Source organism: Ovis canadensis, chromosome 7 (genome assembly GCF_042477335.2).
Source record: "Ovis canadensis isolate MfBH-ARS-UI-01 breed Bighorn chromosome 7, ARS-UI_OviCan_v2, whole genome shotgun sequence".
Lineage (NCBI taxonomy): Eukaryota > Metazoa > Chordata > Mammalia > Artiodactyla > Bovidae > Ovis > Ovis canadensis.
Genome location: NC_091251.1, coordinates 71,421,850 through 71,434,073, shown reverse-complemented (window position 1 = coordinate 71,434,073; position 12,224 = coordinate 71,421,850). Strand labels below are relative to the sequence as shown.

Sequence of the window (12,224 nt, the reverse complement as noted above, 5' to 3'; positions counted from 1 at the left end):
CACCAACTCTGTGCTACTGAGCGAGAATTGCAAAGCATCAGTATCCTCAGAGGAGAGCCAAGTTTCACTTAGTTTGGGGAGTAACAATTTTCCTGAGTAAGTAATTCTTACTCAATAAATGCTATCTCATTTTAAAAAAAGGAGGGGGATTATGTTCTAAGATAGTTATTTAATTAGTTCTTGGGATGGAATGAATTTCAGTCTTTATTAAAAGAATTATTACATTTTCTGTTAAAGTGTCCAAAATGTAATCACTGTTTTTTTCCTTACTTGCCAACAGTTCTCCAGGATGGGTTCCATTAGTTTTTGCAAAGGGAGGAGTCTTCATTCTCAGAAGGCTGTCATTCACACTGTAGGATTCCCAACAAAATCTGGTACCTCCCTAGAATTCTACTTATTTAAATATGCATTTTCTATTTGTGAACCACTGTTCTACATTGTAGTTTTGAAGGAAGTTGGAGAGAAAGACAACTTTGAATTGTCATTTGAATTGTTCACTCATCATTGTCAATTCATTAAAAAAGACAATCCTAATTTTCTTATTTTAAAGAACACATCAGTGTAGAAACAAAAGACTTCTGCCTGAAATAATATGTAGAATCATATTTATTTAAAAATGTAATCAGGCGGTTGAATTGTCTTTTGTACATTTTATGTTTCTTAGTTGATCAATGTCCGCCATAGAAGCAAGCAGATAGGGCTTCCCAGGTGGTGCTAGTGGTAAAGTACCCGCCTGCCAATGCAGGACAAACAATCAAATAGACAAACCTGTCTCAGGAAAATATAAGTGAGCTTGCTTAGCTCATCTTTCTTGAATTGTTATTTTTTTTAATATTATGAATAAAAACCTTGAGTTTAAATGGGTAATTTGGAGGAAACATTATGGGGTAGCAGGCAAAAATTTCCTGCTGATGATTCATAGAGGAATTAAAATGAAAAGAATAGTTTTCTATTTGCTCGTTATATATAAAATTAAATATTTTTTTTCTAGCTTCCTCTTCCTTATTCTAGCTATGTCTAGCACATTCAACACAACTAATCAGTGTCTGTATAATTTGTTAGGCATTTCATTGGGTCACAAAGATAAATAAAGCAAGTCTTCACCATAGTGAATTCATTGGCTAGTAAGGAAAAGAGTGGTACTCACATAATACTAAGATAAGAGAGAGGATGCTAAAGGTTTCCATTGTCCATATTGAAAAAGTTAATACAAAGGAACAACAGAGAAACTAGTCATTGCTTTTCTTGATGCTCCATATAACTAGTCATAAAACGTAAATATTCAAATATAATTATTATGAATTAGAAAGTGGAAAAAACTTGTGAATATTTAAAGAAGTTGAAATATTAGCAGAAACTAATAACTAATATACTTATTCTAGCAAAAGTTCCTGGTTCAGATGTCAGGGAGAGAAAGAAAATGGAATCACTTTCTGCCTTTAGTATTTTTATTTTCTGTTAAAACCAGGCTAGTGGTCAAGTTTTTCCTATTTGTCAACTTACTTGAGTCTCTCATGTTTCATATGCCAGCAATGATTAAAAAATGCTTTCTTTTTATTCTAGGAGAGCATATAGATTACTGTGGATATTCTGTTCTTCCTATGGCTGTAGAACAAGATATGCTAATAGCTGTGGAACCTGTGAAAACACATGTTCTCCAGCTGGCCAATACCAATCCCTTGTACCCGTGAGTATTTAGAATTGCTACCGTGTATGTGTATGTGTGGTGTGTGCACGGGTATAAGTGTGTGTCTTTGTATTTGTACTCAAATGGTATCTTTAGGAAATATCAAATTTATAATGTCATTTAATTTATTGAAAATTTGACTTCAAAAGAATCTGTTTCTATTTAATCTAATATTTGTTCATTTTGTTCATTTATTTAAGAAACATTTATTGTTGTTGTTGTTTAGTCACTAAGTTGTGTCCAACTCTTTACTACCCCATGGACTGTAGCTCGCCAGGCTCCTTTGTCAATGGGATTTCCCAGGCAAGAATGCTAGAGTGGATTGTCATTTCCTTCTCCAGGGGATCTTCTTTACCCAGGGATTGAACCTATGTCTCCTGCATTGGCAGGTGGATTCTTTACCACTGAACCACTTGGAAAGTCTGAGAAACATTTACTGAAGACGTATTGTGTGTCTGACATTATTTTAGATACTGGGTCAAAAAAGGATGAAAATAACTTTGCCCAGAAGATATGTATCATCTGTTGAGCTTAACTATCTCTAGCGAAGTCAAGTGGTACGCCTTTCTTGTATTACTAGGCCACCCTCTCATTCTCTTATCATAACATCTTACCATGCTGTATAATCATTATCTGCTTACTTGCCGGTATTCCCATAGATTGTAAGCTCTGTCACTTCAGGTGGTGTTACCTCTCCAGTACTCTGTTAGCCTCAGTGTCAGACATAGAGTCTGGAACACAGTAGATATAGGTTTCTAGTAGATATGCTTTATCAAGTTAAGGGCATATTTTTGTTGTTGTTGTTACTGTTTTGGCTCTACTACGTGACTTGTGGAGTCTTAGTTCCTGACCAGGGATTAAAACCCTGGCCCTGGCAGTGAAAGTGCCAAGTCCTAACAACTGGACCACCAGGGAATTCCCTGTTGTTGTTTTTTTAATTCTTGGTTTACTAAGATTAAAAAAGTCACTTAGGGATTATTGGATTTTATTAAATGCTTGTACAGTATTGAAGATAAGTTTTAAGATATTATGAATTATACCGATGTATTTTCCAATGTTGAACTCTGCATTCCTGGGATAAGTCCTGCTTACTTATATTAAGCAGGACCTGGTTTGTTAATTATAAAAAAAGATCTTGACATGTAATTGGCACATTATATTTTTGGCTTATTGTTCATTGGACAATTTGCTTGCAGTAACATTCATTCATTCAGCAAATATTTTATTTGTATCTATACCAGCTTATGCAAGATAATAAAAATTCCTGACTTTTAGGTGAAAGTTATTGTGAAAGATCATTTTTCTGTTTATTTTGCATGATTGAGATGTTATGTACATTTAGGACCCTTTAAGGAGAAGGCATGGAGAAGGCAATGGCAACCTACTCCAGTACTCTTGCCTGGAAAATCCCATGGGCGGAAGAGACTGGTAGGCTGCAGTCCATGGGGTCGCAAGGAGTCGGACACGACTGAGCGACTTCACTTTCACCTTTCACTTTCATGCATCGGAGAAGGAAATGGCAACCCACTCCAGTGTTCTTGCCTGGAGAATCCCAGGGATGGGGGAGCCTGGTGGGCTGCCATCTATGGAACTGAAGTGACTTAGCATCAGCAACAGCAGCAGCAGGACCCTATAAAGAAAAATTTATACTATCTCAAATACAATTTTGTGTCATTGTAACCATTTAAAACTGGGTGCCATAATTTGTTATATTGATTTACTCAGATTCACTTAATATCTCACATGGTAAATGTGGGAATTTCACTTTTTTCCCCACAAAAGCAGAGCCTGAGATAGACGTGGAAGGAGGGAGAGCATCTGGGAAACAGTACCAGGAGCAGTAGTGAAAGAGGATGGAGACTCAACTAGGGAAGCAGAGGTGAATTATCAAGGCAGGTAGCTCCTGTGTAAATAAGGGGCTTTACTCCACTGGACTCTTAGGAAATATGCAGCATGCCTTCCAGAACTGTCCACATGTTGTCTAGCATGCATTGCGTGAAGAACCCATAATTTCTTTATTCATCATTGATGAATATTTGGATTATTTCCAGCTTTTGGCTATTATGAATAATTCTGTTATGAATCAGTTCAGTTCAGCTCAGTCGCTCAGTTGTGTCCAACTCTTGCTACCTCATGGAATGCAGCTCGCCAGGCCTCCCTGTACATCACCAACTCCCAGAGTTTAGTCAAACTCATGTCTATTGAGTTGGTGAAGGCATCCAACCATCTCATCCTCTGTTGTCCCCTTCTCCTCCTGCCTTCAGTCTTTCCCAGTATCAGGGTCTTTTCAAATGAGTCGGTTCTTCCCATAAAGTGGCCAAAGTATTGGAACTTCAGCATCAGTCCTTCTAATGAATATTCAGGACTGAATTCCTCTAGGATGGACTGGTGGGATCTCCTTGCAGTCCAAAGGACTCTCAAGAGTCTTTTCCAACACCATAGTTCAAAAGCATCAATTCTTTGGTGCTCAGCTTTCTTTATGGTCCAACTCTCGCATCTGAACATGACTACTTGAAAACCATAGCTTTGGCTAGATGGACCTTTGTTGGCAAAGTAATGTCTCTGCTTTTTAATATGTTGTCTATGTTGGTCATAACTTTTCTTCTAAAGGGCAAGCATCTTTTAATTTCATGGCTGTACTCACCATCTGCAGTGATTTTGGAGGCCCCCCACCAAAAAAATGAAGTCTGTCACTGTTTTCATTGTTTCCCCATCTATTTGCTATGAAGTGATGGGACTGGATGCCATGATCTTAGTTTTCTGAATGTTGAGCTTTAAGCCAACTTTTTCATTCTCCTCTTTCACTTTCATCAAGAGGCTCTTTAGTTTTTCTTTGCTTTCTGCCATAAGGGTGGTGTCATCTGCATATCTGAGGTTATTGATATTTCTTCTGGCAATCTTGATTCCAGCTCGTGTTTCATCCAGTCCAGCATTTCTCATGATGTACTCTGCATATAAATTAAATAAGCAAGGTGACAATATAATGCCTTGACGTATTCCTTTCCCAATTTGGAAACAGTCTGTTGTTCCATGTCTGGTTCTAACTGTTGCTTCTTGACCTGCATACAGATTTCTCAGGAGGCAGGTAAGGTGGTCTGGTAGTCCTGTCTCTTTCGGAATTTTCTACAGTTTCTTGTGATCTACACAGTCAAAGGCTTTGGCGAAGTCAATAAAGCAGAAATAGATGATTTTTTGGAACTCTCTTGCCTTTTTGATGATCCAACAGATGTTGGCAATTTGATCTCTGGTTCTTCTGCCTTTTCTAAATCCAGCTTGAACATATGGAAGTTCACAGTTCACGTACTGTTGAAGCCTGGCTTAGAGAATTTTACTTTGTTAACATGTGAAATGAGTGAAATTGTGTGGTAGTTTGAGCATTCTTTGGCATTCCCTTTCTTTGGGATTGGAATGCGAACTGACCTTTTTTAGTCCTGTGGCCACTGCTGAGTTTTCCAAATTTGCTGGCGTATTGAGTGCAGTACTTTCACAGCATTGTCTTTTAGGATTTGAAATAGCTCAATGGAATTCCATCACCTCCACTAGCTTTGTTCATAATGATGCTTCCTAAGGCCCACTTGACTTTGCGTTCCAGGATATCTGGCTCTAGATGAGTGATCATCGTGATTATCTGGGTTGTGAAGATTTTTTTGTATAGTTCTTCTGTGTATTCTTACTTCTTCTTAGTATCTTCTGCTTCTGTTAACTCCATACCATTTCTGTCCTTTATTGCACCCATCTTGGCATGAAATGTTCCCTTTGTATCTCTGATTTTCTTGAAGAGATCTCTAGTCTTTCCCATTCTATTGCTTTCCTCTATTTCTTTGCACTGATCACTGAGGAAGGCTTTCTTATCTCTCCTTGCTATTCTTTGGAACTCTGCATTCAAATGGGTATATCTTTCCTTTTCTCCTTTGCCTTTCTCTTCTTTTCAGAGCTATTTGTAAGGCCTCCTCAGACAACCATTTTGCCTTTTTGTGTATCTTTTTCTTGGGGGTGGTCTTGATCTCTGCCTCCTGTAAAATGTCATGAACCTACGTCCATAGTTCTTCAGACACTCTGTCATATCTAATAATCCCTTGTATCTATTTGCCACCCTGAAAAGTATGAAAAGGCAAAAAGATAGGACACTGCAAGATGAACTCCCCAGGTCAGTAGGTGCCCAATATGCTACTGGAGATCAGTGGAGAAATAATTCCAGAAAGAATGAAGAGACGGAGCCATAGCAAAAACAGCACCCACTTGTGGATGTGACTGGTGATTGAAGTGAAATCCAATGCTGTAAAGAGCAATATTGCATAGGAACCTGGAATATTAGGTCCATGAATCAAGGCAATTTGGAAGTGGTCAAACAGGAGACGGCAAAAGTGAACATCGACATTTTAGGAATCAGCAAACTAAATTGGACTGGAATGGGGGAATTTAACTCAGATGACCATTATATCTACTACTATGGGCAAGAATCCCTTTGAAGAAATGGAATAGCCATCATAGTCAACAAGAGAGTCTGAAATGCAGAACTTAGATGCAGTCTCAAAAATGGCAGAATGATTTCTGTTCATTTCCAAGGCAAACCATTCAATATCACAGTAATCCGAGTCTATGCCCCGACCAGTAATGCTGAAGAAGCTGAAGTTGAACGGTTCTATCAAGACCTATAAGACCTTCTAGAACTAACACCCCCAAAAGATGTCCTTTTTATTATAGGGGCCTGGAATGTAAAAGTAGCAAGTTGAGAAATACCTGGAATAACAGGCAAATTTGACCTTGGAGTACAAACTGAAGCAGGGCAAAGGCAAACAGTTTTGCGAAGAGAATGCACTGATCATAGCAAACACCCAGTTCCAACAACACAAGAGAAGACTCTACATGTGGACATTACCAGATGGTCAGTACCAAATTCAGATTGATTATATTCTTTGCAGCCAAAGATGGAGAAGCTCTATACAGTCATCACAAACAAGACTGAGAGCTGACTATGGGTCAGAACATGAACTCTTTTTTGCCAAATTAAGACATAAATTGAAGAAAGTAAGGAAAACTACTAGACCATTCAGATATGACCTGCTATGAATATTTGTGTACAGATCTATGTATGGACATGTGTTTTGTTTGGTAAATACCCAGGAGTGGACTGTCTGGTTTATCTTAAGACTTTGCCTGTTTTCAAAAGTGGTTGTATAATTTTACATTCGCACACCAGTGTATTGGAGTTCCAGTTGCTCCACGTTTGCCAACATGTTTTTTTTTATCCACTTTCTTAAATGTGTGGTTACATCACATTTTGGTTTTTAAACTATGTTTCTAAGTCTGAAGGAATTAGATTGGGGATTATTAGCTTTTTCTTTGATGTTTCTCATCTAACTTCCTACATATGCACAAATCTCCTCCTCTACTAGTTTCCCTAGTATACCATCACCCTTGTCCCCCAGCCTTCTTTCTTGAGTTTTCTTTGTGGTGACTTCCAAGATCTGCTTATCTTGGAACAGAGCCCATTCAGTTTTGCTAACATAATCTTTTCTGCTTTCCAAATTCTGGGACCTCTTATTGACTATAGTCAATAAATTTTAATTCCTGTGGGTGATAGTAAAGTGTTTGAGAGCTGGAGTCAGGCTGTTTGGGTCTCTGGAGAGTCACTAGATTTCTCTGAGCCTCCAGGAAAGCCTCCCCTTAATACTCTAATGTGCTAACTATAAAAATTGTTGTATGGTCAGGCCATTCAAAACAGCTATTCTCTTGCTCTCTGTACATCTCCTGCTGTACCAGTCCCTGCTCCACCTGTACCCTAATCATAGGGCTTAATTAGTGCTTAATCATGAGCTTGCCACGGATCCCAGCTGCTGGTTTCCCTAGTAACTGATGAGCCAACCTGACATCAATTCCCCCTATAAATGGTAGCCTTCTTCTTCCCTGAATAGAAAGATTACTGCCATGTCTTGCCTCTTGTCTGCCGTACACAGTGGGGCAGCGTGTTTTGCTGCAGACTTGTAATATCCTCGATCCAACAAACCCTTGATATCTCTGTTGCTGTCTCTAGGCTCTTTCTTCGATCTCAAGCCTGGGCAGCTACAAGATTTGCAGGCCTATGGAGTGCAGCCCAGCAGTTGCCCTCTTGGCCTTGCATCCCACCCCACGTTACATACCATCACATGGCAGTGCTAATGTGAGTGATTTGTGCTCAGGCTGTCTTGGCTAGATTACAGAGGCTTGAAAGATAAGCCCTTCACACTTTACCTTTATATTCCTGTGAACGCCTCGCACAGTTAAGTGGTCACACCATATTTTTCTTAGGAGATAATATGTCCATGTTATTAAGATGATGCTTGGAAGGCACCTCTGCAGTGAGTGGCTCATAGTAGTTATTTAGTAAGCTATATATGAAGAGCATTCAGTCAGTTTGGGAATGTTACTTATTTCCTCACTTTTGATTTGATCTCCACCCCTCTCCCACTTCACATATTTTATTCTTTGGGCTGATTTAGAAGCCTATCTATTTTTCATTCTGAAATAACTTTTGGCTTTCAAGGAAGTCACAAAAATAGTATGAAGAATTCCCACATGTCAACTGATGTGTCCTCGGTGGATCATATCAAGGAGGCACGTGATGTTCCTTCAACTGTTGTTAATTTTGATCATTTGGCTAAGGAGTTGTCTGCCAGATTACCGTAAAGTTACTATTTTTTTTCCTTTTCGGCAGATATCTGGTAAGGAAATACTTCAAGTTTATATAGATACCTTGTTTCTAATCAAGTTTTTACTCAGTAACTTTAGCATCCATTGATGATTCCTTCCTGAAATGATTGTATGGAGTTTGCCAAATAGTGATTTTTCTATTTTTATTATTTCTTCTATTAGCTGGCATTTTGCTCTAAGGAAGTACTTTCCATTCTCCTTCATTTAGCTATTTATTCATTTGTTATTTTTACTTATATAGAATCATGGAATCTCATTTTACTCAATGAGTTATGATTCATTAGAAGTATCATTTGCTTTGTTTATTCCTTCTTAAACTGTGCAGATGGTAAAACTGGATGGGTGGCAGAGAGTGTGGGGGAAAGAAGGCTTTGAGTACTTGTGTTCTAGTAAAAGGTATGTCAAACAGAAGGCCCAAAGGATAAGCATTTATGTGGTTTATACCAACTTAATAAGGGCCATTGTGAAATACAGTGGTGTAGATTATGCTAAAATATGTTCATTTCTCTCCCTTTCAGGAAGTAAAAAGGGCCAGTTAAAAGTAGTTTAGTTATTAAGGTCACCAAAACTTTTCTTAATTTTTAGCAGCTGGAGATGTTTGTTGTTTTTTGGGTAAACTGTGGAGTACATATATGAGAAGCAAATGGAAAATAAAATGTCACTATTATTGTCCTGGCACAAGATGGCAGCAGTCAGCCATCCATAGCACAAAGCCTCTAGACTTCAATTAACTGTTGTTTGCTTTTGCAGGGACTTCAGTACTAGTGCTAATAACATCCAGATTGACAAAACCAAGCCTCTGTGGCACAACTATTTCCTATGTGGATTTAAAGGAATTCAGGTAAATCAGTATAAAGCAGCTACTAGCAGTTGAGGTTATGATGTTTATTATATCAAGATTTATTTCATTTACTATATCATTTTTGTCTCCTTTCAGGGCTGATGTTTCTGCTTTGTTTTGCTCATGAACGTATTTCAGGGGATAGAGTAGATATGACTGTTTCTGGGTGGTGTTCATCAGGGGCTGTAGTGGCTGTTCATAAGTCATGTGCATTTGATACTTTGTTCTAGTTTTCAAATCTTTGTTGAAATTTTCTTTTGAAAGATACATTCTGGTAGTATTATTTACATTTTGTTCTAGTGATGTATAAGTGCACACTGTAATAGAATTTAGAGCTGGACAGTCCTGGGTTTGAGTCTAGACTCTACCCAGCTGTGTTGATTTAACTCCTTAAGTCTCAGATTTGCTGTGTGTGAAATATGTTGTTATTATCTCAACAAAGAGTTGTTGGAAGGATCACACAGTGCTTGACACATAGTAGGCATTCAATCAATGCTAACTTAGTTTTGTTATTACTACTTTAGATGGGGTTTAAAAAAGATATATAAAAAAATAAAAAAATAAAAAAATTAAAAAAGATATAGTGATTTTAATAAGGAAAATAAGAGTTTTCCTGGAAACACTGAATACTTTGAATATCTCAGAGAAGGCAATGGCACCCCACTTCAGTACTCTTGCCTGGCAAATCCCATGGACAGAGGAGCCTGGTGGGCTGCAGTCCATGGGGTTGCGAAGAGTCGGACACGACTGAGCGACTTCACTTTCACTTTTCACTTTCATGCATTGGAGAAGGAAATGGCAGCCCACTCCAGTGTTCTTGCCTGGAGAATCCCAGGGATGGTGGAGCCTGGTGGGCTGCCGTCTATGGGGTTGCACAGAGTCGGACACGACTGAAGCAACTTAGCAATAGCAGCAGCAGCAATGTCATGTATGAGAAGATGAAATACTTCTACTTTCTCTCCTAATTAAAAAAGTATGAAGGAAGAAAGAAAATTGATTTGCTAAGTCAATTTGATTTGTTTGCTAAAATTCATGTTTTGGAGAGCTTGTGTTCTTTACTGTCTGATGCTGCTATCTGAAACTTTGTCATGAGTAGCGTAGGATTCAGTGGCATATCCATTACAGATATGCATCGTATTTATTTCTGTCGTATAATCCGGTGCTCTAATTATGGTGGTTCTGAATGTATCTTTCTTTCTCCCTACTTCCCTTTCTTCCCCTGCCCCCATCTCTTCCTTCCTTTCTTTTTCCCAGACAGATGGTAACAACGTACAGAAAAGTTACTGGCAGGTTTTAAATCTTCAAATCATTTGGCTTGTCACAAACATTAGTGGGAATTATAGTATTTGGAAACATTTGTTGGCAAATACAATTTCATCTTTCTTGTAGCAACATGCCTTCTGTAGCATATGGATAAAGTGACCAAAAGAACAAATGTGCCTTGTGTTGTATTTGAGAATTTCAGGTCTTACAGACTTCCCTTTTGATTTGACAGCTTACGTGCAAAAGCAGGTCTGTGTAATGAATGTTTGGCAGAGAAGTAATTTAAATGTTAGCCTTTTAGAAACCTTCAGATTCAAATACTAGAAAGTTCCAGTGGATAATCTGTTTATATTAAATTAAACATGTTATCCTTATGGGATAGCACTATTTCTGAATTTGGCAAAGCCCATTTGCATTTTGAATCTGTTGTACATTTTAATTTAAACATTGCATGATAAGTTTGTAAGTATGATTCACATTCAAGACACCCTGTGGATCAGTTTATGGTTAAATATATAGCATTCTCCAAGGATTTTTTTAAACAAGCTGTCTGATGTTCTGTGTGAAAGGGCATTGGCAGCAGCAATATTTCAGTTTATAATTTATATTTCTGGAAAGGAAATTTTTAGATCATTTGAAATCAAGAAGAGAAGTATATCCAGCTAAATCTCTTCTTTTGTGGTGGATGAGTTTTGCCAGTTTAGGGGAAAAAGAGATTAAAAAAAAAAGGAAAAAAAACTGGTCTTTTATTTGCAGAGTTTTGTTGTTACTTTGGCTATTTTATCTAGTTTATTGAAATTTCTCCCTAGAATAATATGTATGATGAAATGCATAATTATGTAATATGGTAGTATTTTGTACTTTGGTCTTGAACCCTTTGAATAATCTGTAAACATGGTGGTGCTTTTTCTTTAGAAGGAAGTTACCTTGAATTTATTTTTAATCCCAAACCACAAAGGCTATGATATGATATCATCCTAAGTGTCCTCACCCTACATATTAATCTACGTATCTTAGAGCTTGATCTTGAGATCAGAGTCTGATTATTTTTTTGGACTTTCCTATTTTGTAGAAATAGAGTTTCCCTGCTTTAAGAGTCTGCATTCTCATTTGTGGCTGAATTCTAATTTGGCTGTCTTGAAAGCTACCATATGGCTAAATTGCATCTATAAACTTGGGTAAAAATCTGGATTTCCTCATATCGCTGACTTACATTAAATCACAGTGACAGTATGCTGGCCCAGGTTTCTGACCGTAGTGGGGAAGTTCTCAACCAGAAATCAGAGACCTCAGTCCTACTTCCACTTCCCTATATGTAATCTTGGGAAAGTCTCTTACTCTTTGGTACCTAGGTTTTTCCATAAATAAAATAGAACTGAGAAAGGTTGGAAGGTCCTCTGAAGAAAAGCATTAGATAGAATACTGCATAGAAACAAACCACTGCTTGGTGTTGGACTTTTACAATGACAGAGTGTTAGAATGTGCCATATAGAGATTTAACCTGCCTCAGTAATAACTGTGTATTTCTTGTCTTGCTACTTGAATTATAATTGTTTAATATTTCTCCATATTTGTTTAAATCAGTTCATATTCATGAAAAAGACCACTCAAAGCAATTTTAGGAAATGGATCAGTAGCTTTTTGTTCAACAAAGTAAAAATTAGTCTTCAAATTATAGTGCCCTGTGGCCAACAGCCATTAAATAAAATGTCATGTATGGACTCAACTAAATTGAGTTGCACA

At 37.7% G+C, this 12,224-nt stretch overlaps 1 protein-coding gene across 3 annotated transcripts in view; it reads left to right on the top strand.

Moving 5' to 3' along the window:
- The window catches only part of GALK2 (galactokinase 2), a 136,379-nt gene that overhangs the window by 16,024 nt on the left and 108,131 nt on the right, over window positions 1-12,224 (top strand). For all 3 annotated transcript variants that reach the window (XM_069596551.1, XM_069596554.1, XM_069596552.1), the window contains 2 exons: window positions 1,564-1,687; window positions 9,128-9,218. In XM_069596551.1, the coding sequence (XP_069452652.1) occupies window positions 1,564-1,687; window positions 9,128-9,218 (215 nt within the window). The remainder of the gene's footprint in view (window positions 1-1,563; window positions 1,688-9,127; window positions 9,219-12,224) is intronic.